The 27,912-nt window shown below is 42.0% G+C and overlaps 1 protein-coding gene across 5 annotated transcripts; it reads right to left on the reverse strand.

Moving 5' to 3' along the window:
- Positions 1 to 1,922: 1,922 nt before the first annotated feature.
- On the reverse strand, positions 1,923 to 27,632 carry fgfr1a (fibroblast growth factor receptor 1a). 5 transcript variants are annotated; one of them, XM_034595443.1, is made up of 18 exons: positions 27,441 to 27,632; positions 22,509 to 22,689; positions 17,301 to 17,543; positions 16,662 to 16,748; positions 15,423 to 15,595; positions 13,306 to 13,429; positions 12,243 to 12,433; positions 11,447 to 11,597; positions 7,493 to 7,689; positions 6,961 to 7,106; positions 6,497 to 6,618; positions 5,932 to 6,042; positions 4,588 to 4,778; positions 4,284 to 4,406; positions 4,135 to 4,205; positions 3,912 to 4,049; positions 3,190 to 3,295; positions 1,923 to 3,095 (listed from the first exon to the last, which is right to left on the reverse strand). In XM_034595443.1, the coding sequence occupies exons 2-18, from the start codon at positions 22,660 to 22,662 to the stop codon at positions 2,919 to 2,921; spliced, it is 2,505 nt and encodes an 834-aa protein (XP_034451334.1). In that variant the 5' UTR covers positions 22,663 to 22,689; positions 27,441 to 27,632; the 3' UTR covers positions 1,923 to 2,918. The 5 variants fall into 5 exon arrangements, with proteins under 5 accessions (XP_034451334.1, XP_034451336.1, XP_034451333.1 ...); XM_034595445.1 differs by having other exon boundaries at positions 7,499 to 7,689; positions 27,269 to 27,632; XM_034595442.1 differs by having other exon boundaries at positions 27,269 to 27,632.
- Positions 27,633 to 27,912: the final 280 nt, after the last annotated feature.

Consider the following 27,912-nt stretch of genomic DNA (forward strand, 5'->3'; position numbering starts at 1 on the left):
ATATTGAAATCAACACAGTTCTATATACCAGTAGTTCTTTTTTTCTTTTCAGATTGGAAGATAATGTTTTAATAATCCCAACCTTAGTTCTTTGACTTTGACTGACAATGCCTTCATAGCCCAAGTTTTAGACAACTGCTCTCTAACCTGTTTAAAACCATTTTTGTGAGGTTGAGCAGAAAATATGTCGTGCACTTTTCTAGACATGAGCCAATCTTTTTTTTTTTATCATGGGGAAACAACAGATGTAGCTACGTGACAGATTTATGATGAACACCAAAAAAAAAAACTATTACAAAAATATTTACAGGAAATCGTTTGTCCCAAGTGCTACTTAATGTGTTAAATATGTTAAGTATGAGGTACTGTAATTTATGATATTTTTGTATTTTGTAATGGGTTTGTTGAACTGTAACTCAGAGCGCTGCAGATTTACTGTTATTTGTTTTTATGTGTGATCTATGTTGTCTCCCCATGCAAGCAAAGATCCCTTGGTCATTTCGTTCATCAGCGATAACATCCTGGTAAGAACCATGTGTTGGGCTGAGAGTTTCTGCTGGTCTAAACATACCACTTTTAGGCTTAAATTCCAGAATTCCAAAATCAATTTACATTCCTCCAAATCAGTCATCAGATGGTGATTTCCCTCACACAACAAAAACAGGACATAGCCTGTTTTTATTTCATCCCAGTGATAAGAAGCTGCTAATTAGACGCTGGCAAAGCCCCCAATCATAACTAATAATATGATGCATCACCACCAGAGCCAAACAAAGACAAACAGTGACTGAGCCGTCATCAGAGCACCGTCTCTGCTGCTACACTGCTGAATGAACTTTGCTCCACCAAACTCTTTCTGTGCCATCTGTCCGAAGTGATAATACCCTCCACCTAACACCACCTCTGCTCGCTGCTCCGCACCATTAGCAGGTTATAAAGCAAGGCCTCTCCTGTCCTTTCTATTCTTAAATAAGAGCTCTTCATCATCACCTGAACCACGGCGCACACATGATACCTTTTATTACTCCCCGTTTCCAGGAGTGGATGATATTTCTCCCAAAAACAAGGTTGCGTGTGTTTGTCTGAATCCTTGGCAGTGTGGCTTGGGAATCTGGAGGTGACAGACGTGACCTTGTATCCCTGAAGGCCATGACATGTGCCGCTGGTGTTCATTTACAAATCCCAGCAGCGTGATTCATGTGACTGCTGGGATACAAATGACACGATCTGTTCTTCGACTTACTTAATAAGCTGCCCTCCGTCCCTGCTGTAATATAGTACATGCAGACTGCCGACTGCATTGACCTGAGCTGCAAAGGCCGACTTTTAAAAAGGGTCGAGAGCCGGTCGCACCGCTGATTTCAGCCTGTTGCGTGGAGACTGCAATCCAGGTGATGCGTCAGCCAATGGCAGGAAGCCAGAGCCACACACAGGCATCAAGGTTGGTGCGACTGATTGATGGAAGCGTTGCACCAGCACTTGCCAAGCCATTCACACGGACATAAATTACATGTTTACTGCCGGCTGTGGCTCTGCAAGCTCGCCAACATTTCTTATGATGTCAGCATTGCATTATCATATTTAATCAGCCCCCAGCAACCCGTGTTAAATGGGTGGGGGATTGAAGTGGCCATTGCCGTAAAGATGATTTACATCACAAACATGAAAATCAGGATATTTATAGACCCGTTTATGGAGTGGAGTTCAAGATCTGAAAGCTCTGTCGGTTTGTTTTTCGATAGCATTTTATTTAATTGTAATCCTTTTTTTTTTTTACAATGACATACGTGTTCTGCAACCCTTCATCAGAAGTTGCATGGCAGTAAACGTAACTCCTGTTAAAGCATTTACAGTAAAAGTTTATCACATGGAAGGCATGCACAGTGGAAGTGCATGACGTTGACGGAAGCAAATTACTCAGGTTTTTTTTTTTTTTTTTTTAAAACAAGCATGGTGTACAACCAGGAATATTTACAGTTGTGACCATCCTTGAAGTAAATTAACTTGTTGATTGAGAAAAAAAAAAAATTCATCATGGACCCAGCATACAGACACACACACACACACACACACACACACACACAGTCGCAAACTCACACACAACATTTTCATTAAATCCATCTCTTTTCATTGAGAGATACCCCAAACACTGACTTGCACTGTATTGCAGGTTGTGTCGTGAAAAGCACTTACAGTAAAAAAAAAAAAAAAAAATAGAAAACCCAATACATTTTTTTTTTCCATTGATGACTGGCCATGTGATCCTCAGCAATTTTAAAGATATTCTCATGTAACAACTGCCCCTACTGATGACTACATTCAAAAATGGATCAAAACGAAAGCCACCTTGTACAAAAGGAAAATAAAGCAATTATGGTATTAAAAATAAGAGTACAGTGTAAATATATATTCATATTTATAATTTTCTAACTGTATTTACAAGAATAGACTGAATGATGCAATGAACGGTGGTGCTCTATGTCCCTTGGTAGTGTTTTCTCTGGATTTGGTCTGAAAAGCAGAATAGTCCTTCACTACTGATGAAAACATAGAGGGGAAAAAAACAAACAAAAGTGTGATATGATCACAGTGGGTCCTTTCCATTCTTCTGAACCACGGAAGGGTCCAAGTGGAGAGAAGAGTGGGTGTCTGCTCCTTTTTTCTGACACCAACAAGCTGCCACTCCCCATTAATACAGAGTGCCCCATAAACACTGTCACCGCTGAGAGCTGGGAAAACTGCTGCACACTTCGGTCCGTGTGATCCAACAAGTTCTGCAAGGTGACTCAGAGCTCCTTTCTCACAGAGCACCAGTGTTTTTTTAGCTTCATCTCTGGGAATATGGGGAAGAGTCCTACCCCACAAGGCAGGGAGCGGAGAAAATGTCAATGTCAATGTTTAAATGGAGAGATGAGGTATCAGCGTTTCTTAATGGCTGCCCCGTTGGAGTGGGGAGGGAACTTTGGCAGGCACGGTTCCTCGGCTCCAGCGTCGTGGGAGAAGACCGAGTCCTCGCCGGAGGAGCAGGTGGAGCTGCGGGTGTCGGGGTAGCTGGGGGAGTATTGGTCCAGAGGCACTGAGAGCTCCAAATACTCCTGTAGGCACAAAAGGAGAAAAGAATATCAATATTTTGAATCCAAAAACAGACATTTCTACTTAATCTCTGCATTTGAGGAGAGGAAAACCGACCTGATTGGACGTCATGGCCAGGCAGCGATCTAGATCCTCTACCAGCTGTTTGAATGTGGGTCTCTGAGAGGGCACAGCGTGCCAGCAGTCCCTCATCATCATGTACCTGCAGAGATTCACAGCATCAAAGTCAACCTTTTCTGCTTTTGATTATCTTTGATTGAATTTCTAAAAAATAAAAACTTTGAAAAAGAAAGTTTAATTCATGTGAGGAGCAGACAAATCCATGTCATCTATGTTCCATGCGTAGCTCCCTTCACACAAACAGTCCGGTTAAGCCCTACGTTGCTAAGTAACCTGGAATTTGTCTGATATACAAGAACAAGGGTAATATAAATAAAAATGTTTAGGGGGCAAGCATGAGACACGGCAGTGACGATGCTTTGTCTTCACTTTCTAGTCTTGCAGATTGTCTGGTGCTATTAAAAGCAGAATATGACTCCTTCAAATACCATCTCTTTTCAGATTTATGTGAACTAAATGTTTATATATGCAACTTTTATTCAAGTTAAAATTTATCATAGATATGGCCTTGAAAGTTATCATTTCACACTTTGTTATGCCTAGTGAACTGAAAGATCTTTTTCAAAATGGCACATTTAAATTTGGTCACTTATTTACGTTATTTGATTTTTCTTCAACAGGAAATTCAAGAGAAAAGGATAAAGAGAGAAAACAGTGATGGAAACATGTTGGATTGTAGGTGTGCAATGTTCCCTTACAGCTCGTGCGTGCATGTTGAGGGCTTGTCCATACGGTGACCTTCCTTCAGCAGCTTGAACAGCTCTTCCACTGGGACGCCGGGATATGGAGAGCCTCCCAGGGTGAAGATCTCCCAAAGCAGCACCCCAAATGACCAGCTGCAGACAGAACCACACACCATTAAATGTCTTCCTCACGTTGCAACAAGACTGAATTGGAAATGTAAGGGCTCGTAATACTCACACATCACTTTGGTGTGTGTATATTCGGTCGAACAGAGCCTCGGGAGCCATCCACTTGACTGGTAGACGACCCTGTGGGAGAGGTCTGCATGTTACAACCAGCCACAGCACATTTATAAGTGACATTAATGGAATGACAGGAGGACTCACGTTGGTGGTCTTCTTGTAGTAATCAATGTGGTGGATATCTCTTGCCAGCCCGAAGTCAGCTATTTTCATCACGTTGTCCTCAGTTACCAAAACATTGCGGGCGGCAAGATCTCTGTGGATGCACTGTACAAAAAAAGACTGACATTACTACAATTAAACCATGTGTCAAATACAAAAAAATAATCTCTCAATAATGAGTGCAAACTCTTTTTCAAAACAATTTCAGAGAGGTGCTGCTGCTTTTGTTGACTGTGTATAAGTCACAGACTGGCTGAGAATGTCTATAGCTGTATGTTGTGGTTACCTTCTTAGAGGCCAAATACTCCATGCCTCGAGCCACTTGGTAAGCACAGGACACCAGGTCTTTGATGGACATGTTCTCCACAGGAACCTGGTCTGGGTTGTAACAGTACTCCATGCCTGGGGGGCGTCGTTCCCTCAAGTACTCCCTCAAGTTGCCCTTGGATGCGTACTCTACTACCACATACAGAGGACCTGGAAACAAGTAAAACAATGTTAGAACAGATCACTTTAAAACAATGCCACGTGACTAAACTGATACATCTGAAGTATGTCAGAACAGTGCTGATACAAGTACTGAGGAAAACGTAACAGTAGCAGCAAAGATCTGAATATCACTTGGTGCTGGCAGGACAATTATGCAGTAAAAGCAATGTGCTCATTATGAAATATTATTTTAAAAACTGAAAACATGTCTGATGGAAGCAAAAAAGGTCACAAAGTCGTGAAAAATCGACATGACGTAATGTGAAAATTTGATACAGGTCCAGCTAACAGTTTAAGATCTGGGGTTACAGCCAAGCAAATGGAAATGAGCTGTACTCACTGGTAGAGCTAATAAATACTTCAACAGATAAGTGCATTTCAAAGTTATAACAGTTGGTAAAGGTGGAACGAAAAACATTACTTGTCAGTGTGAAGGCCAAAGAGTAATGTTCAACACAAGGTCATTAGAGGTTAGCTTTCCTTAATGTACCGCCTCAGTGAAAATCTACTTTTTAAACTTGTTATCGTCCTATTTTAAGCTTTTTGTATGAAAAGACAAATAAGTAGTCAACGCCACATGGCTGAGTTTGAATAGGGAAAAAAAACTGATTCAGACAGTCAGGGTTTGTGATGTCACAAACCTAAGACACCAATCCTGTCCAGCTCAATGGCTGGAAAAAGCTTGTTAGCTAGAGGTGGGGCTGTGGGGGGGGGGGGGGGGGGGGGGGGGGGGGGGGGGGGGGGGGGGGGGGGGGGGGGGGGGGGGAGCAGACAGGGAGCAGGGGCGGGGCCATGTTTGCACAATGATAGATCCCAGTCACAAAACAGGGAAGGGAAGTGTAGAGTTAGATTTAAGCCATTTAAAGCCCATCAGGGGAATTTTTCCTGACATAACTTTGGCATATGTGATTTCGAGGAACAAAGGAGAGTTTTAACATAATAAGCTGCTGGAGGGGAACTTCAAGGTGTTGCATCAGGGATGACTGGTGAGAAATGGTGGCAGCTGTGGGTGATTCAAACTATGAGATCAGAAGCTGGCATCAGAATCATTTCTCATGCTTTCTCAAGCTCAATGTGGCGCTGTGGGTCAGAAGTGTGTGTTGGTAGGGTCAGCAGCAGGCCCCCCTGTGTCTGGTCTTACCGTCCTGTGTACAGGCTCCCAGCAGATTAATGATGTTCTTGTGCTTGCCAATGATCTTCATCATCTCCATCTCTGATATCAGGTCCGACAGGTCTTTCTCTGTGGCATCAGCTGCAGGAAGAGGGAAATAAATCATGAGTAATTAGCTGATGTGCTGTTCCAACAAGGACTCACAAACATCACAGTGAAGAGGATGTACACTCCTGCAGAGTCTGGCTCCCGTTTGTCTTGAAGAATGCTCCCTTGGGAAAGGCACTTCAACTACTTCCTCTGCAACCTCACTCCATTTGTGCATTTGAATAAACACTTCTTTAATATGGGATGTCAAGGGTCCTCGTAAATTTTTACTCTGCCCTCATTTGCATGGTGGCTGGGATCCAAGGTCTCTTAGTGTCTGCTCATCAGTGTGGGAGACGTTTTCCTAGAGCCTGGACTTAAGGCGTCCATTAAATTCTACACACTGAAGACGTTTCCTCTCTGAAAACTTGATCCACCAGATCTAATTACTCTCAGTATCCGTCAATCCATAACGACTGCACACTCACATGACTGAGATCCAACTTACATTTCAACATTTTCACTGCAACCTTGGACACCCGGTTGGGCTTCTCTTTGTCGAGACCCAGCACCTCTCCCATCACCACCTGACCGAAGCAGCCTTCACCCAGCGGCTTCCCGAGAACAAGTCTGTGAGGGTAAGAAAACACAAGAGACAACAGTTGACAATCAGTGGAGTCTGTATTATGTGTGTAATAAAGTTTGGCACTTTGATTGGCAATTTTTGATGCTCTACTTCCAAGGTAATGTTTCTTATTGGCAAGAGAGGACTAGCCAGATGCATGTGCTCCCCGAGCAGCATTCTAATTTAACACTACATAATGTAGAAGTTGCCTTGCACAACCACCTCCACATGTGTGTTTTGAGGATGAGTGAAATAATCTTTGAACTTCTGTCCCAAGCAGAATAACTATTTTGTTCCTTTCAGAAGATCCTTTTCTAGCCACTAGGCTGTTGTTGTCCAGCACGTACCTGCTCCGGGACAGCTCCCAGCGGGGGTCTTGGGGCAGTTCATACTCTGACACCCCTGACAGCATTGGAGATCCACTGGAAGAGAGGCGGGAGGGGCGAACCAGCATCACTCCAGAGTGGATGGAAGAGCTGGAGTCCACAGACACCTGAGGTAAAGAAGACTGAAATTACTCCCCTCATAATGAAACAGACACCAGCTGCTTATTAAGTCAACAGAGTTCAGAAGATGAATGCAATCTAAATATCTATAAGACCATGTAAAGCCCACCCACAGCACTCTGATGTGCCCTGCCCATGGAGTCTAACCATTCCTTGGAAACTTACCTTCTGCACAAGATCTCAAGTCTCTACAATCAACCTGAAAAGCTTTATGAACTCACGCTTTTAGTTTTATGAGACGATTAGCCGCTGTGAAATTTTGTAGGGGAGTTAAACAAGTCAAATACATAGTAAACTTTGAATTCATAAAATTCTGAGAGGTGGGAGAAAGAGGTGAAAAGGTATAAATGTTCCAAACCCCCTATCTACTTTCTGTTACCTGTCTGCGCAGAGGGATGCTTTTGGCCAGCTTGTGGACAGCCAGCTGACTGTTGAAGTCACTCTTCTTCGAGGAGGTGCGAATCTTGACGATAATGGCGATTGCAATCATGATGGCGATGAAGAAGAAACCCACGCAGTAGATGACCACCTCCAGGTAGGTGTGGCTGGCCGGTGGGTAGTGTGTAACAGCTAGGTGAGGGGGGGGAACGCAAGGTGAAAGGGGGCAGGGAAGGGTGGGGTCAGCTGTCAGGCATGAACTCACTTTTACATACACAAACACACCAAACATACCCATGCTTTCACGCACATAGAAACACAAATACAAAACTGGTCCACACAACACACACACAGCTGCCACAGTTAAAAACCAGAGCCTTTGACACAGACACTTATTGGAAGTGAAGTCCTTGTGCACAGTTTAGCTCTACATTTGTTGTCTGAGTGAGAAGTGGTCATAGGCTACATCCCCCCTATTACATATTAGTTTTACTACGCATCCCTGTTGTAACATTTACTCCTTCCATCCACACTAATCCACAGTTTTCGAGCGCCTACAATAAGAAGTGTGGAAATATTGCTTTGCAGTTTTAGTTTGGAAATGAGGATGCATTCACTTGCTCATTGGTTCTTATCCCTCATCTTACTTTTCACCATTACCATTGCTCGTTCTTTGTATTTTCTTCAACAGAGCAACATGGTTAACAATCTGCTTCCTGTTTAAACCAATACGCACAAGCCCAGGGTATGTGAATGATAATGTACTTATCAGGTGTATTAGTATGGACGGAGAAAAGCCTTTATAATACTGAAACATATTAGGATGGATGCAGACCTAATCTCTTTGAATCACTACTAAACCCAGATTCTGCAGTACACAAGCTAACAGTGTTTGATTTAGAAAAATGGTTTAATTACAAACATATATATCTGATTTGCTTATGTTAGTAAGTAATGGTTCAATTTAAGTGTGTATCAGTGTGCAAAGGATCTGACTTTTAAACAATCAACACACAATGTTTCAAACACTGAAAATAATGTTCTACAACAATCCAGCTCACAGTTCATGTCTAAATGTAGGTCTAACTTCAAAGCATGAGCTCATACAGTAGTTTAAAGTCCCCATATTATGCTTTTACGTTTTTTTTTTTTTAATATAGTGCGTCATCGCTTTTTGTGAATGTAAAAAGTCCACAGCAAAGCTGTCACACAGAAGACATTGCTCCTGAAGAGCCTAGAACACCTCGTTTGTATTCTTTGCTTTTTAACATTAAGCGTCAAAATCACTCAATTAACATGCAACATGTCTGCCAATCAGCTAGCTTGACATTAATTGGTGAGGCGGAGCCATCGCCCTTGTAACCGTAAATAAATCTATTCTGGTTGACTCCCATGTTAAAATAATAAACCTGTAAATTGACAAAATATGGGTACTTCAAATCACTGTTTGATATGTCTAATTTATCATTTCCTTCATATTGTATTTTTAAAAGAGTTGTGTGTTGGTGCTGGTAATGTAAACAACATATTTATGAGTTAAATTATATCATAAAACTGCTAACATGTAAAAATAAACTAATCAATTCAGATCTTGTTTTTTTCCTCCCATTCAATGAAAACACCAACGTTTATTCATACCAACACTGGGGGGGTAACGGACTCAGTATTTAGGTGAAATAGATAGTTCGGGACATAGCTTGGCTTGGGATGTGGATTTGAGAACAGGAACTAACGATGAATCTGTTTTTACATAAATCTACCGATGGACTTAGTTACTATTTGTTTCACTATGTTTTAGTTAATTGTACTTTATATTTATACATTTTTAAAATCACATCTAGTATAATGTTTAACAATACCTTTTAATTCCTGCTGTAAACTGCTGTCATTCCGGTGCATTGTTATAAACACTTTCAATGCACATTTTTATTTATGAAACACAAACCTTTGTTCAGTAGTAGATATAAATTCTGGAGTTATTCTAACTAACTTTGATTTTACAGAGCCTGAAATTATTCCTTGGTTTTGCATTTTTTAGATCCACATTTATTTATTTATAAATATTACATAATAAAATCGCTGGAATATTGTTGTCTTATGTTAGTGGGATATTATACCACGCAACTTATTGTGTTGAAAGCAACTACAAGTAGAACAATTCATCCCAAACCAAGGGTCCCCGAACTTACTGAAGTGTGCCGTTCCACCCCAAACCAACACCAGCAACACAAGTGAGCTGCACTTGTGCGAGGAGGCTGACTGACAAGCAGCATGATAATTGGACAAATGCCCATTCCAACCTTCAGGAATGAGAGACATCCACTACAGCGAGCCAATTATCAAAGCCAGCCACTGTGCTCACAGCAGGAAATGACATCAGTAATACATGTCATTTGTAGCGCTTGTCAAAGGAAATCAGCTTCACACCGAATCAAATGCAAACACCAATTATAGAGCAGAATAGTGGAGAAAGTTCAAAGTGAAATCTGATCAGAGCTGCCAAACAACACTTTTACATAGCACTTCACACACAGTTCAGTGTCTTGCCCACTGAAACGCAGACTGGAGGAGCCTGGGATCGAACCACCGGCGTCCAATTGGTGGACGACCCGCTCTACCTCCTGATAATCTACTTGGCTTAAACAATTAAGTACACATCTATATGAGCTTGTTTTTAAAAATAATGCTCGTTTTTATATGTTGATTTATTTTTATTGATTAACCAGGTAGGAAGACGCCTAATGGGTTGTTTGGCATTCTGAGATTTCATTTAAGAAACAGCAGAGCATGGCCTAGTGCACATCCATCTGGAGAGATGGAGCAGGAGCCATGCTGAGCACAGGGAGAGGGGAGGGTTTAGTAATTATAACTTGCCCTGGCTTCCGTTCACAATTTCTTTACAGAAATAAAGTCAGAAAAGACCTCATTCTGGAAAATGTGAAGAGGGACAGCCAGGCTGGAGTTGGAAAAGGAAATGGTAGAAAATATAGAAAAGAGACAGAACTACTGATACCTTCAAAAACGGTCAACCATGCAGAGTGATGAGAGAACCCGATAGAATTGCCCGCCAAGCAGGTATACTCCCCAGCGTCATCAAAAGACACATTTCTCAGTTGGAGGACTTCCATTTCCTTGTCCGTGGTGTTAAGGCCAGCGGTCTAGAAAATAACAAAGGAAGCAGACCCAACAAGAGGCCCAAGAGGGAAAGAGAACCATGAGTAAAGGATTCTGAAAGAGAGAAAAGGGTGACAGAGGAGCGTTCTCCTCCACGATCCAAAACCATCTGCCAAGAAGGTACCACAGAGAGCCCCCAGGAGAGGACTCTGTCAGGAAGAGCCCTCCAGTATCCGTTAGTGGAGGAGCTGGTTAGGTTAAGTCACATTGGTCCACCCCATCACCACATCAAATACCTCAGTCTCATCTCTACATGCAAGAGATGGGCAACATGGAAAACTCTGCAGCAGAACAGGCCACACTCAAAACTCTCACTCACACTTTTGCCAACTATGTGAGCATCAGACAAACAACAGGAGGTCTGTGAAACATAGGTAAGTAGAGGAGGACAGCTGGAAAAAACAAAAAGGAGAGAGAGAGAGTCTGTGAGCCGCACACTGACGACTTTGAAGGGCAAGGGAGCGAGAGTAATAGAAGAGGATGGCAAGAGAGGCCCTTATTAGGAGGGCACAGGCATGGGGCAGGAATGAGAGCGGGTCCAACATAAACCTGAGAGCGAACACTTTCAACTGTTCTGCTGGGAATTTTCCATAGCGTCATTTACAGTCAGGAGCACTGAGGCAGGAGAGAGGGAGGGAGAAACGAAGGGAGGGAGGAGAGAAACAGCTGAGGTTGTCTCGAGTTATATGGCCCTAGTTTTTTTTCCAGGTGGTCCCAGTAGTGCCTCCACTGTGTCATCCCTGTGCTGCTGCCTGGTGGTGGTGGTGGTGGTTACCTGTGGGCTCATATCTGGTGACAATCAGCCAGGCCGACTGATTGGCCTCTCCTATATAATTGGACACTTTACATATATATTCTCCGCTCTCCTCCTCAGTCACATTGTAGAGGGTCAGCACCTGAGCGTCCGAGCTATTGACCCCAGAATGCTGGAAATACAAACAAGTCATGTGCAGCAAAGACAAAAGGAAGCAGACACAATAAGAACCTGACCGATATGGCTGTTTGGAGCCTGATGTCGATATTAGAGAGTAAAAACATTGTTTGTTTTTTTAAACTGATATACTGGAAGACATACAAATAAAATGTTAATGATAGCTTAACATGAATGCATATCTTTTCTACATAGTGCATCTATCAGCAAACATGGACACTGATATGTCTGAAAGGCTCATATCTGCCGACTGATAAATCGGCCGGGCTCTAGACACAATATCTTTGGTTTGTGTAGGTTATTTCAGTTACCCTAACGTTTATTACAAATGATCAAATACTGTTGTGCAAAAAGTACTGAATTGAACGGTGTGCCCAACTTGGTGGAGGGACGAGGCATAGAAGAACCCATTACATTTGTGTGGGGTTATTGGGAGAAATTTCTACCAATTCCTCAGGAAATAATGTGGAAATCTGTGTATAAAAATTCCCTCCAAATCATATTTTTGGCCTTCGCAGAAGTGTGCACATTACTGAGTCATTTACAGCATTGGTTATGATAACGTTTAAATCCGAAGTTGTTACTTTTGTAGAAACACATGCAGACGTTGGGCGTGGGACCGGTCAGAGTGAGCTCCTACCTTGAGGACGCGGACATACGGTAAACCATCAGGACCAACGCGGCTGCCGTTCAGCTCGATGTGCTTCAGCCACTGGATGTGAGGCTGCGGGTCACTGAACACCTTGCACTCGAACTCCACGTCGCTGCCCACTGCTACGGTACGATTAGCTGGTAGACCAGCCTGCAGGATCGGCCTGTGAGGAGACCGCTCTGCAACACAAACAAAAAAGGTGCACACGTGTTAGTTTGGTGTAGAGAAGCCAACGTGTAATATTAATAACAAACACATACAATGTGTCATATGTACACACAGCTGACCTATTTTCAAAAATAAAACAAATACAACAAATAAAACCTCTGTCACGTCAAGGCTTTTACTGGAAATTACCAGAGCTGATGGTAAATAAAAGAGGGCTGTATAATTTGTTCTGACAATTTAACATGTTACAGATTAGAATTTCTCATATTTTAAATGTAGAGACTTAAAAGTAGCTTCTACTTCAGCTATGTGCTGCTTATGTAATGATTAAGTCACAATAAATTGTCGAGTAAGGTAAGTGTCTCATTTGGAGCCGTTACTGAGAAAAGAAATGTTCTTGTGTCTCCTTGGTGATGACTGATAACTCTCCAATGTAAACTTATGAGCCAAGAGTTTCAACTCAGTCAGTCCCAGGGGACCTTTGTAAGCACTTGTGACAAAAACTCTCCTGTCACTGCTGCGACCTCACAGTTCATCAGGTTCTCGACTTCTGAGGTCATGGCAGAGCTCAGGGGAGAACGGTGACAGAGGAAGTGGGATCGCGATTTCTAAGACCAGTGGTGTTAGACTGAGTCACGGGTCAGCTCCTTGAGGAGTAATCACCTCTCTCCTCAGCATAACCCCATTATAAAGCCACAATACAGGATTCATTTATCAAATGGCTGATAAAAAGAAAGTTCACCTAACATGAGAGCAAAAAAAACTGTCACATTTGATTGGTTAGGAAGGTATACTGGTGCAAGACAGCTGTCATGAAATCAGGTGATTGAACCATAATCAATATTTGACTGGCAAATTATAAAACATATCAGTTAATACTCACCGACTACATCAAGCTGGTAGGTGTGATTGATGCTGCCATAGTCGTTTTCCACCACACAGGTATAGTTTCCCTTGTCAGAGGGAACTACAGACTCCATGATGATGGTCCACACGTGGTCACGGACCTAAACATTTGGAGGAAACGACAAAGGTTTCAGTGGCTGACGTCTAGAACAGCACCTAATAACCAAAAATCACACAGAACTCAGTGATCATAGTGCAATTCATATTTTAAATAGGTAATTATAGTTGGATTTGTCAGGCTGAGGGACTTTATCAAACTGGTAATTGTACAAACTGCAGCTGCATGAACAGATGATTTGTTGGTGGCTGTGGATTTCTTCACCAAAACACCTAATCTGTCTGTGCAGCTCGTTTTACTTCCTGTCCATAACTGAAATGCTAAGAATGAGCAAAGCAAAACTGAGAAGCTTTTTTTCTGCACCCGTGATCCCGTTATGAAGTGCAGCGAATTTTTTTTTTTTTATCTTAAAAGCAACAGCTCAGTTCAATGATGTGTGATGTGATAATAACAAAATAACACACCACTCCCTCTTCCTGTGACACCACCCAATGTTTTTAACAGTGGATCTTTGTCCCTACTAACAAAGACCAAAGGGAAAACGGGTAGATGTTTAATATACATGTGCCCCAACATGTCTTATTAGCGCCAACTGATGTCTGGCTCTTTTTTTCCCCGAGACACATTATAATTTTTCTTCCATAAATCTGCCAAGACCAGCAGTGTGTGATTAACCAACCAACCAACCTCTGAGGCAATGGCAACATCAAACATGCATATACAGAGACCGAGCCATACAGTTTGCCTCATTTACTCAAAAACATGATGAGGGAGTCCAGCTGCCGGCTGCCAGATGTGTTGTGCTTGGCTTCATATACATGTGGTCCACATTACTCCCCACCCTCCTGCACGTCTCCATGCAGACGATATGAACAATAGAAGCCCGGCCATAAAAGCAAGAGTGTGGGAGGGATGACAGACGTCCCTGGCCACTGATGCAGACCTTTGCACCTTGACTGAAAAAAACAGCAGCCAGATGGTTAAGTGTGCTGCCTGGCCGGGTGGTGGTGGTGGGGGGCTCGGGGAGGGAAGGGAGGCAGGCAGCTGAGAGGAAACTCCTAAATGTGTCCCAGCTGGGGAGGGAGACGGGGCTGGGGAAGCACAAGACAAGGCTGGACTGGCCTACACATTGACGGGAAGAGCAGATGCCGGGGAAAGGAAGACGGTTGTTTCCTAGTCTCTGTGAACGTGCACATGCATCCCACACCTGTGGCGCAACTGCCAGTGAATACAGCCATTCATAGACAAGTCTCAACTAAGGTACATAAATCATCTACAGCCTCCTAATACATAATGACCAAATTATGTGTTGGGATGATAAGGTTGTGGATTGATACAATGACTGGCCCTCATAACCTTCTTGTGCACGAGAGGAAATTATGTTAAAAAACTGATTAATTGTTGGTCTCTCAGGGCTCATGGTATCATTTACAGTTAACGAGGGTGATACAATAGATCGAGTCCACACCCATCTCTGCCACACCTTTTCTGAGTAAATCTAGAGACTGGTGTAAACTGTCTTATCAACCATTATAACCTCGCACTTTGTCAGCAGTTAACGTCACATCGGAAACACTGCCAGCCTGGAAATGGAAAGATGCAGACAAAAAGAGTAATCATGCACATGATTTATAACCGATACACTAAGTATCATGGCAAATTTACTGCTGCGCGGATGTAATTACAAGAAAGCCGATGCACTGACACGCAGAATGAGGACAGCCAAAGCTATCTTTCAGCCAAGCGCGCGGCTAGGATTGCCCACCTGGAGGTATTATTCCGTTTTGTGGCGTCGTGTTTCGTCTTGCATTGTTTCTCAGGTTAAATATGAAACTTGCTTCTGCTTTTCATTTGCAGAGAGCGTTTCTTACTCCAGGGAAGACTGTGTAGTGATATAATGTGAGATGAGATCACGGACACATCTTCACTTGCAGGTAATGAGTTCAGAGTGATTCAATAAGAAATGCTTAAGAGGGTGTAGCATCGCTTAGAAGAAAAAGGAGGGAACACATTTGCGACAAAATATAATTACTAACCTTGAAGCCTCCGATGCGATGGTCTCTCTTGAACTCTCTTCCGTTCTTGTACCATTTCAGAGTAGGAGTAGGGTTGCCGCTGGCCTGGCACCGAAACTTCACCGTCTTACTAGCTGGGACAGCGTGAAGCTTTTTCTCCATTTTTTCTGGATGAGCCCATTGTGGAGCCATTGCTAAAGTATAATATGGGAAAAAATGATTGACAATTCTGGCTTTGAAATAGATGAAAAATAACAGGCCATCACATCAACAGAGTTACACTATTAACTTGATAGTACAGTTAGGAAAAATATTTTCTTTATAGCCGATTATGTGGAGTTTTGAAAATGTATCAATTTTGTTTGATAAATGTCACTTCATTTTGGAAGGATATGGTGCAAAAAGAAATTAACTTGATGAATATCAGGATAGATGGTGAAAATGTAGCGAGGCTGAGGGCTGGAATGAAACGTGACCATAAAATACCATTATGCAATTATTTTGTTACCCAATTAGGTTGTTGGGCGTGTTGATAAGGTTGTACTAATATACGTATCGTTTTATTTGTTTTTTTATGGTTTTGGTGTGGTCCGCTCCTTGGTGACTTGTGTAAAGTCTTTAACTTATTCAAATGAAGAAGAAAAAAAAAATTAAACTGGAAAAAACAGAACACGAGTGACCAGTACAATTATGGCTTTGAAATAGATGAAAAAAAGTGGTGTATTTTACACATAGAACACACATGTATGTTCACAAAACAGTGTGTTGTTTCTCAAAATAATAATCCTTTTCTTTTTGATGCTGTGGCTTCAAAATTGCCACAGTTGAGTGATATCATGCTGTGTAAATTTCAGGGGGCGATGGAACTCTGGGAGTCGGCGCAGACTGGACATTGGAATGCTCGCCAACACTTCTTTGTGGGCAGAGCGGACAGTAGCAGCAGGATGATTAAGCCTGAGTGTCTTAATTGCTCTTTGGACAAATTGGAAGATATCTAAGGTTAACCACGGTTAGTCACCACAGGGACGTTCTTCGGATAAAAGCTGTCACTGGGGTAGTGAAAACCCTCTGATTCACAGTGAAATCATTCACCCAAATGTGATACACACACCCACACCCATAATTGAATCATAAAGCGCTCAAATCACTGACCATCCACGACACTTAGTCATAACCTGTGACTTTGGGGCGAACGAGTAACGACCGTTTGTTACAGTAGCATGGGCAAGCATTAGTAATGTGAGAGATCAGCACACTTACGCAGCAGTTTCTGACTGCCCAACAGTTTGGACTCCTCTGATGAAGATTCCTCTTCTTCATCATCATCCTCAGATGATGCCATATCAACTAGTGAAACAGAAAACAATTGTGAGGTCAAAGACATTTATTAATCATTTACATTTATACTGATCCATGCAGTATTTTGTGATTAGTAAATCCTTTTTAAAGACATAAAAAGAGAAGGGTCAGTATGTACAGTGTGTACATTAAGTGATATGCACAGACTTCGACTAGTGGAGGCGATTCACACCTTTTTCAAATCAACGTCAACTCTTTGTGGTTGCAGATCACGCAAATGTGATCAAAACGTCATAGCGTGAAAATAATAGTGAAAAGTTAATTGTCTGGTCATAGAGACCATGTGATGTTAAAGACAAAGATACAAAACATTGACAAACATTTTTAACATTACATTAAAAAGTAAAATTCAAACTGATCAAAGCATCAATATTTCTCTGTGTTTAGGTGAGAAAACCTAAATACATATTTTCAATGCTTTTACTGCTCAATATTAATTTGTGATGGTAAAATGATGCTTGTATATGCATGTATACATCAAGACAGAAATGTGATTATTCTGTGACAAAATGTAAAAGTCCCATTTTATCTGCCCTTTACCTGTGACGTTGAAGTAGAGGCTGATGTTGCCAAAGGTGGTGCATGCGTACAGACCAGAGTCCGTCAGCTCCACCGCCTTGATTTCCAGCTGGCCGTTGCGGAGGTGTGTGTGTTCTCCATCGGCTACAACCATGTGGTCTTTGGTCCAGTTGACAGCATGGAGTTGCTCCTTGGCTGAGCAACTAAGATCTAGACGCTCACCAAGGTAGAGCGTGAACAGCTCTGCTTGTGTTTCCAAAAAGACTGCAAAGGAAACATAGCAAATGGTTCTGCTTAGTCAGCTCAGTCGGCTTTTTAACACCAAATCTAAGCAAATATAATACACAATAACAAGCCCCCATGAACACAAAACAACATCATGGGAACAAATTATAATACATACTACAAGGTATTCACAATAGGATACATTCCCAGTCAAATAAAATGCATCTTATCTCTGGTTGAATAAACAGTAGCTGACGGGATACAGAGAGTCTACAATGTTCAAAGTGCTCTCACATAAACAAGGGCTGTATCTTTACGATAAAACACATCACAAACTACTTCAATCATGAAACAGCGTCCAGAAGACAGCAGATAAGAGCTTTCCTGATTTCCTATTCGGCACAACGCCTGCTTAACCTCTCCCAAAAATTAAATCGCATCCCAAATTAGTCAAGGCCCCATCGACAGGCAGGCAGGCAAAGAGGTACTTGGGGGAAGGAAGGTGAAATTCAATTAGAGGGATGAAGAGAGGGGAGACGTCACTGAGTGAGACACCTGAGCCCCCCTGTTCAAAATGACTACATAGTCCGAGAGGGGGAGGGGGTAACTCAGTTATTCTGACACGCTGTCCATCACTGTGGTGTTGTTTTTCTCATTACAAAAAGGTGAAGATCGACACTGGACAACCTGCTTGATATTTGGCCTCTGGGTTCACACACGCAAAAAAAAAAAAATAACACACATTGTACACTGTTCTGATGAAGTCAACTGACTTTTGTGGAAGCTAATTAATAATTATTCTCCCTACCAAGTAATTAATTCTGCCATTTTACCAAAATCCATAATAGACCATCAAAATAGCTGCTTTTATTATTTTATGTGGACTAACTAAATATTCAACTAATCCCTTCAGCTTCGACTTAGTGCTGTGGCATCTCTGAAGAAATCCCCTGTTGCAGCAATGGAATAGAAAATGTGTCATTAGTGTCCAAATGGTTACGACACATGAATATTGCTTAGAAAGGAATTCTGGTACATTTCTTCCCTATCCTGTATATGTATTTATTACTCATGTATTTCTTGATATTTGTTTTGAATTCCTCCCCCATCGTTTTATTTACATGGTTTAAGGGCAGTTTCATAGACCGATATAGAGGTGAGACCACCCTCGTGTGAGGTCATGTCGATGTTGCCTTTGATTGCCTCTATTCCCCCTGGGACTATCGGGAATTAAACCCTTTACACAAACGTAATTGCTGATAATGTATGAGCTGCATTGTACTGCGTTCGGTGAACTGTCTGTTTAGATTGTATTTGTAATTTTGTGTTTTACAAAACAAATTCACAAAAATAGAGTATTGAAAAATGTGTCATATGACTCATCCTTCTTTGTAACAAGAAAACCTGAAGTCGAAAATCTAATTCCATAGTGGTGAGCAATCCCTCAAAATGGGATCAATCGGGGCTCACTGTGTGTTTGCAAGTGCACGTCCTCACAACAGGAAGCACATCTATATAGCATAACCTCAGGACAACACTAGCAAACCTGACTAATCCCTCCCACCATCACAACAAAGGCATCCACACAATAAAGGGGGAAGAGAGAGCAGGGCGAGCGAGCCAGTGAGCATGTGCACAGGAGCAAGCAGGAGAGGGCCTGCAGGGGCAGGTTCTAGTGCCAGTTGCTATGGTGACCCCACTTGGGCCTAGTAAAGGTATTTCCTGGATCACATATGTCTGACAGGCCCTTAATCCCAGAAGGAAAAGGGGCCGGGGGGGTAGGATCAACTTTCTCCTCAAAAACAAAACTAAAAGGGGGTGAAAGCAGAACAGGCATTTAGTGATGGGCTACAGCTATCCAACCTGGACACGGCCGTAAACACCAGGTCTGTGTGCGTGTGTGTATATGTGTGGTTTCTGTCCCTGCCCTCTAAATGGAGATGCCAAAGATAAGACTGTGTCAACATCCCAGCTGTTAATCTGGCTGCAGACATCATAAAACGCCCATAAAAGCCATAAAATTTGCTTGTTGCTTTATTGTCGGCCATTTGTGCTTCTGTGACAACCTACTTAAGAACTAACGCAGAATATAACAAATATTGTCAAACAAACCAAGCCACTGTCTAAAAAACAGACAGAGCTCAAATTTGCCTGACTCCCTCAGTGTAGAAAATACTTTGTTCACTCAGTTTATTTATTTTCATCTCTTTATATGGAGCTGGTGGCCAAGTTCCCAACATTTCCTTTGGAGCTGAGGAGGTTTCATCTCCGTTAATCCTCCTGCTGCTATAACTGGATTAAGAACCATATTTTCAGAAAGCAATCCATCTGGAATGGTCTTGCATGTGTTCTTCCAACCATTTGGAAAAATTGATTGACATCATTTATAATCAGCCTAATTACATAAATCGTGAAAAGAATGTTGTTTCAGACGAAAGCTTCGAGAGCTTTTTAACCTGGGCCGGGGGGAAAGGTCACTAGTCTGTAAATGCAAGATCAACTAAAAGGAAGAGTTGGCGCCAGTCTATGGAACCTACTTTGGCGAAAAAGATAGGAAGCAATATGCCGCGTGAATGACTTCTGGGATTTCCTGCTCTCACAGGAGTGATGGTTGAATGCAGTGAAGTCGGACCGGTTCAGGCTCTGCTGTGGCACACAGAGGAAAAAGGGGCTATGGCAAGTTTTCTTTGCTGATCTGACCATACCAGAGTGAAAGGATGGGTGACGTGTAGAGGGGATTGATAAGAGACAAAAGACAGGACTGGCAGGAAGCAAGAGAATAGGACAATGCCTATTAGCAAGCCCCCCTCCAAAAAAAAATTCACTGAGCGAGTGTCCCTCCTGAAAGCACTCCAGTGGAGGACCTTTTCATTCCTAAATGAGCCGCTGGCAATCAGCATGGATTAACACTTGGGAGCTACAATGATTACTATGCAGTGCAAAGCTCTTCCACTGTCATTCAAACAAGTTCAGCTACACTTAGACTTACATTATGTCTTTAATGGACAAACAAGAATGTTTTAAATGAATGAAGCTGTGCTGCTTCTTCCATTTGCTCTGCGTCAGTTTTCATTCATTCACTAATTTCTACTTCTGAAGTTGCCCTCCAGTTGCCCAGTGTTCATACTAAAAGATAAAATAACCTTTGGTCTACTATTAATGAAAATATAAGGGATAATATTGCCCCATCACAATATAATGTAATTGACAGATGATGGTAGTTAACCTTCAGCTGAGATTACTTCTGACAGGCAGCATGTTATATTGGTCTGGTGTTAACCCTTAAATTTACAGTCTGTTCTCAAAGAGTCAGCGAGGCTGTGCTCCACTGGGGCCCTGCTTTTCCTCTGAAAAGAGTCCGTCTCAGGACTGTGGCAGCTTCAACTCTTAAGAGCCACACACTAAAGGGTCAGTGGCTCTGCTACTCTGACTGACAGCAGAAATCCACTGGGATATATCTGCCTGACATTTCACTATCACAACCAAAAATATACAGAATCGTTTGAATGTTTCTGATAAAAAAAAAAACAGTTGAGTTTCTCCAATCTGTGATCACAACAACAAAAGGTTAAACGGGCTGTAATCATTTGAATGGCTGTGCATGTGGCCCCTGGAATTATCCAATGAGCTGAATTTGTTCAGTGAATATTCTTTTCTTATGTGAACAACACACAACAACACCCTCCTAAGACCAACAATGAAGCGCGCATAAAACACGGCCATTTCCATATAACTATTTTGTTTCCTCACCCAAGACAAAGAGGAATGCAACCAAATGCTTCTGCTGTGATTGTTTGTCGACAGCTGAAGCTATCCGTCACCCAGCAGGGAGGTAGGGGGGGGGGAAAGTGTAGCATTCCCAAGCACAAGCCAGCGGGGGAGCAGGAGGAAAAGCACAGAGGCGCATAGATAGTACCTGGCCATTTGGTGATTAAGAACTGTGGAGTGTAAATGCATCAGACTTCCCCCACCCCTGTGAAAATTTATGGCTCACCTTAGAAGACAAACATTCTCCTCAGAAACACTATCCTTGAGGATAGGGGGGCTTAAAGTAGCATATTCTTTCCTTTTTTTTTAAAAACAGGCTAAATTATAGTTTCCCTGGCAGTTAACTCCTCTCTCAGTGACAACAAATACCTTTTCATTACAAAAGGAGGAGAGGAGCGGGGACTGCTAGGTAGTGGGGCTGCCCTTGGGCTGCACATGGGAGTCATTTTCTCCTCCCTGTCCCACTGTTGGCTTAAACACAGCCTCACCAAGTTTATTTTAGGGCTTACAGCTCAAGAGAGACCCTCTTGCTTAATTACTCTAATTATAATGCCGAGCTTTATCATATTCTTTTGCTGCTCTCCACTTCCGACTGCAGAGTGTAAACATCCAAACCCATCTGCCCACAAGCCCAGGCAGCTATTACACCGCTGGACTGAATCCAAGAGACACATTTTTAAGGATTCGATTTCAGTGCCTCATTCCCCTTTTCAGAACTGAACTTGTGTAGCAGCCAAAACCAGAAAATCTTAGAGTTGTTCTGTCCCTGTTAAGAGCAAAAAAAAAAAAAGGTTTGAACAAAGTTTTGTAAAAAAGTTAGTTTTCTCAGTAACCCATTTCTAATAAGTTCAGGGATTTGAATAAGCTCAGTAAGGCAGGAAAGGGGGGAAAGTTTTTTTTAAAACTAATAGTCAGAAACAGAGTTGTGCCACATTCGACAGATTCCAGTTCACTCAAACAACGTCAGACTCAAATGGAGTTGGTTGTGGAAACAGTGACGCTACAAAAGGAGCGACTTCACCAAAGCCTGGAGTGTGTTAGGGTTACATTCCTGCTCCAAGAACAAAGCTTTGATTATCAATGGACTGTTTCTCAAGGCAAGAGTCAAGATAAAACAGACTTAATACGTTTATTAGTTCAAAGAGTTACACCATATTTAATAATACTACAATCAAAACTAAGAAAAACAGTGTTCAAACGCAGTGGTAGTAGCTTCAAGTTATAGAGCCAACTTACCTTCATCAGTGTTGGCTGGTCGACCCTGGGTCCTTACAATTTGGGCAAATAAAGCCAGAAACAGAAGTAAACTTTGCCTCATCAGCATCCTGCTGAGGGAGCTACAACTTTTGGCTTCTCTGCGACTGGAACTCCATTCAGACCTTTGGGGCATCAGCAGTGGGTCATTCGCAGTGCTCAGCTGAAAAACAAACAAAACAGAAAATGAATGAATAAATAAATAAAAACAAACAATTGCATGACCACGTGAAAAAGCCTCATGTCTTCATGAGGTGGTTTTCAGTCAGAAAAACGATACGCAATAAGTTAAAGAGGAAGCTGCTGGAGGAAAATAAACTGATATGAGACAGAAACGGGGCCAATTAAAACCTTCTATGTGCTGCTCAGTGGAATATATTCTCTGTACGCTAATTTTGAACTGATGTGTTACGTGACATGGAAATTCCTTCCTCGTCTAAAAAGAAGAGGATATTCTGTTCAAGGTAGGAACTTCAGGATTTAGGGCTGCTTGTACAAAACCACTGATAAGAAGCCCCTGAGCACCAGCCTCACTCTGATATCTCAAAGAAAATAAAGAGCGCCATGCTCAGTTCTTTGGAATGAAACATTACATTTTCAAAACTTCAAAGTCGCCATCAAAGTTTGAGCACATAAAAGACAGTCACCACACTCACACGCTGCCATTTAAAGTTTCTTTATTTTTATTTTGGAGTTGAAGGGTGTACAGTACCCTCCGAAACGGTGCAGAGAGCAGTGGGTGACCCTCACTTGCACATCTGCTCGCATCATCACCTCTGCATCTGGCCACAGAGATTAACACTTGCCCCTAACCCCCATAACCCCCCTTGAGGAATTTGTTTAAGGCCAAAAAAACTACAGCCTGCCACATGACACCCTTGTAGAGAGAGACCGAGAGACCGCTAGACCCCATCATTTCCACACTGAGAGATCTATCACCTAACAGTTGGTTTTGGTCCCTAAGCCTAAAATGACCCCCCCCTGCAACCATTTGCTCCCATGAGCTGCCAAGAAGTGTCAAACAAATGCTGTTATTAGGGTTTCTTCACTCATCTTGATTAAGACCTGGGAATTCCGAAAAGAAGAAATCTACGTTACCAAGAATGAATCCAAGATATCAATCCAAGTCCATTCTGCTAGACTACCACAACAAGAGTCACATGTGAGTCAAAGCAACCCCAACATGGCTTACGTTTTCACACAACACCATGTTCAGATGCAGCTGTGTTTTCTTTTAGGAGGTAATCACTTGTGTGAGCGATCATCACTGAAACCATCATTGTGTTCTGCTCAAAACCAATTCAATTTCTCTTTCCAAGAATGGTCTAGTGTTCTAGCAGCTGAGCTGGGTCAGGGGGGTCCGAGGGGGATAAAGAAGCTTGGTCATTGCAGCTTTGTATGCAGTGAGTCAGTGTTTGGGAGGGCTCCAAGAAAAGTTTGCCTGCTGCCAGACAGAAGGAACAGCAAAGAGCAGCCGACAGAGTTCCCCATCTCTACAACAGCCATCAATAATTGAAACCGGAGGAAGTTGCTTCTTTAACGTATGACACAACGCTTTGTCATACAAAAACATACTTGCACTTTGTCTTACTATCCACATACACACAGCAAGATTAACTCGAACTTGTTAAGTCTGAACAGAGTAACCCACATAATAACAGGCAGCTACTACTCGACAGCACTGTTCATTCACTTTAGAAGAAGTTATGGTAATAAATCATAAAACATTATCCGTTTGTGTGTATGTTTGACCCATATTTTAGTGATTGTTATTATTGAAGCTGAAACGATAAATGAGTAGGCCAATATATTGGCTGACGTTAGATTATTGCATATGTACCGGTTTGTATGAAAAGATCAAGAAATAAGACAAGATGAAATTGTATTAACTTAGAAAGTGTGTGACCATTACATGTTGGTTTTTTTTAACTTTAAAATATCCCACTTTGTATCTCACCAACTTACTCTCGATTATTAAAAGGAAAATCTATGATCATCATTATTATGGGCATATACAATTTATTTTATAGATATCAATGTTGACTGATCAAAATGTACTGTTACTTGTATTTACTGATATTTTAAAATGTCTTAATCAATAGTAAAATGGGTATTTTTTGCAGGGTGCAAGAAGTAAAACTGAAGGATCCTTGGCAAGTAGTCTATTTTATTATGTGAATTTTTTTTATACACAATAGCAGGTGAAGCATTATATTGACTTTGTTTTTTTAACTAGCAAAGTAACAGAGCACACTTTCTGAGTTACAGTAATGGCATGAATGAAGATGGGCCCAGTTCATAGCTGGCATTAACAATAAGTGGACAGCTGTAAATACATGAGTGAATGAACCCAAGACACATTGAGGAAACACAACAGCTACAATTAATTGATTGGTCAAGGTAGGTGGGAAAAAAAGTGTACATTTATTCACTTCCAATGTAATGTAAGTATCTTGGGACCGAGAAGCAAGTCTAAAGCCTCAAATGAGACCAAGACCGACACCAGCTCATAACTTTAACGTTAGTTTTTCTCACCTTCCATACCTTTTCTGGTATTATTACACATATTTTTTGTTACAAATACTAAGAAAAGGAAAGGGGTGTCTCAATTTTATTTCCAATGTGTTAAGAAAGAACTAAGAAATAACCCTAATAACAGTTTCAACTTCAAAAACAAACATTCTGGCTAAAAAGAAACTGTTTCAGCTAATTTGTTGGGTAAGAAAATATGTACAAAAATCACATTGGTAAAGTCCTCTCTGCCGTTCAGAGAAGAAAACATTTCTCTGAAAATCTGGCAAATAAATGGGGTTAAACTAAACTGATTAGAAGATGCAAGACACATTTAGCTTTTCTCATTATACAAAGACAAAGGTTACAAGCCTAACCCATAACATGACCTGCACCGTAATTACTGTTCACCACCATCCATGCATAAAATTCCTCAGCTCCCGAATTCTGTAGCCCCCTTCCCAGCTAAAGTCTGAACTCACAGCCAGCAACAGGCCCGTCTGCACACGGCTGCAGTTCAGCGGAGATAAGAGCATCAGACCTTATCCCCCAAGGCTAATGTTTTCACAAAAACACACCTTTTTCTCTCTCCTTGCAGCCTCACAATCTGAATCAGTGGTTCGCCAGCAGCGTGCCACGGATGGAGATCAGGTGTCGTGAGATTACACTCAAATGTAAAGACAATTAATGTCAAGCCATTTGACACTGTGCCATTTGGTTGACACTCGGATCCAGGGCGATTTTCAGTAAGTTCAGCTCTGTTCAGTATGTGTGTGTTTTCAATCTGAATGTTAAATCAAGAAAGAAAACTGATCTGAATCTGGAGTTGTTATGAACGTACACAGGAAGTGTGGTGTATCTTAATATATTTTGTTAATTATCCGACACGCAGCAAATCAAATTTCAAAAAACGCACCTCAACTTCTAGTAAACAATATTTATGAACCATGAGTGACTCCCGTTTACTTACATTTACACTCACAAAAACACTTTTTTCTGATTGATTAAACTGTAATAAACAGAATTATACAGCTCTAGTGTCAATCCTGTGCCAGGGGAGCAGTCTAGTAAATTAAAGGGCAGGAGTATTCCTCACTTCCCATTATATGGTTCAGGAAAAAAAACTTGTGATGTCCCTGTGGACATCACAAGTTCTTCTCTAAACCATCCATCTTCTTTACCCTCTCCCTCTAATGACATGACATTTGGAGCTTTATATATTTAAAAAAACATATGGTCTGAATGCTCAAGACCTCAGACTTCAGCACAGATGTAATGATAGCTGTGCTCTGAGGATTCAAAATAAGGGACTTGCTGCACCACATTTCAGAATAAGCAACAATGTTAATTGAATTTTAGACCTTTATTGATCACGTTTGATAGTTTTGTGACATATGCACAAGACAAGGACTTGGATCAAGCTGCAGACTTACAACACAAATGGTTACACTCCTGCCAACTTATATCAAAAGAGTGTGGAAAGACGTGGAGTGGATCCATGAGGCCAAGATCCTTGGTAGAAAAAGGAATAACGTCCACAATGTGCAGCTTTGGAGGTTTTAGCCCTGGTGTGAGAACTATTGATCCAGCTCAGATATACGATCTGAATTAAAGTTACGACTTTAGATGGAACATGTAGGCAGTTTTAACAGGACTACAGGCAACATGTAGGCCTTTCACCTTACCCTCTCATTGTCAAGCTGAGAGAGCGCACGCATGAAACATGGCCACGAGAAAACAAAATACTCATGTAAACATTAGTTTTTTCCAAATTCCAGAGCACAGCAAATATTTATATAAGCAAGAAGGGGTGGTCGATTGTGAACCAGAAGATGCGTGTCCATTTAAAAGCCACGTTTTTCATTTTCTCCCCGGGACAAGATGTTTCTCAATAAAATCATCGCGGCACATGAGCTAACCTCGGCGTGGGCAAACATTAAAGGAAAATCAAAGGACAAGGAGTAAAAACGAGAAGAACTCACCTCACAGACCGGGGGCTGTGAAACAGACTGCTGGGCTCAGACAGGACGCAGGAACACTTCCAGAAAACAGTACATCCACATTTAAAACGTGCGGAACAAACGTATTTCCAGCTATCAGCGTTTAGCTAATAAGTTTGCGAATATTTTTCACCAAACTTGAGCGGCAGAGGAAAAGAATGTGCGTCCCCCCCCCACTGCGTCCAAAACCAAGCGGATAATCAACAGAGCGGGAAAAACTTAGTTACTTACAGTTAATTTTTTTAAAAAAACTTTGAAACATTGGGGGACTGTTTTCTCCAGAAGCTTCTTTATCCCCCCCGAGCAGACCTGACCAGCCGGAGCAGCTCCGGGAGAGCAGCCAGTGCTTCAGCCCCTTTATCCCCAACACGTTCCGCTCACGATGAAACCAAAGTGTCCTCACCTCCGCAAACTGAGAAGTCAGACTCCTCCAACTCGCTCTAACACAGAGAACCAGCCGTGTTGTATTCCTACGGACAGAACGGCTCTGCGGTGAGCCCTAGAAAGTACCGAGGACATTCCTGTCGGAGAGAGAAACGCTGTGAGACAACGAGAGTCAAGCTGCTCCAGACCTCCCCCCCTTAAATCTGAGAGCGAGAGCATCCTCCGGACCAGCGGCAACACACAGGCAGGGACACACACAGCATCCGGTCTCTGGTTACACAATAAACGCCAACACCAGAAACACCCAGCAATCTGTAAATTGTTTGATTCTAAGAAGCAGAGCTTGGCTGCATACAGAGCTGGTTAATCATATAATCCAGATGATTAGTTATTTCTGCTCCGTGGACAGGACCCAGGACATGTTTAGCCCTGACATGCCCAGAGAGTGCTCATGTGGGCCGGATGGTTGTTGTTGTTGAGATTAAAAATGT

This window comes from Hippoglossus hippoglossus, chromosome 9, assembly GCF_009819705.1.
Source record: "Hippoglossus hippoglossus isolate fHipHip1 chromosome 9, fHipHip1.pri, whole genome shotgun sequence".
In the NCBI taxonomy this organism is placed as follows: Eukaryota; Metazoa; Chordata; class Actinopteri; order Pleuronectiformes; family Pleuronectidae; genus Hippoglossus; species Hippoglossus hippoglossus.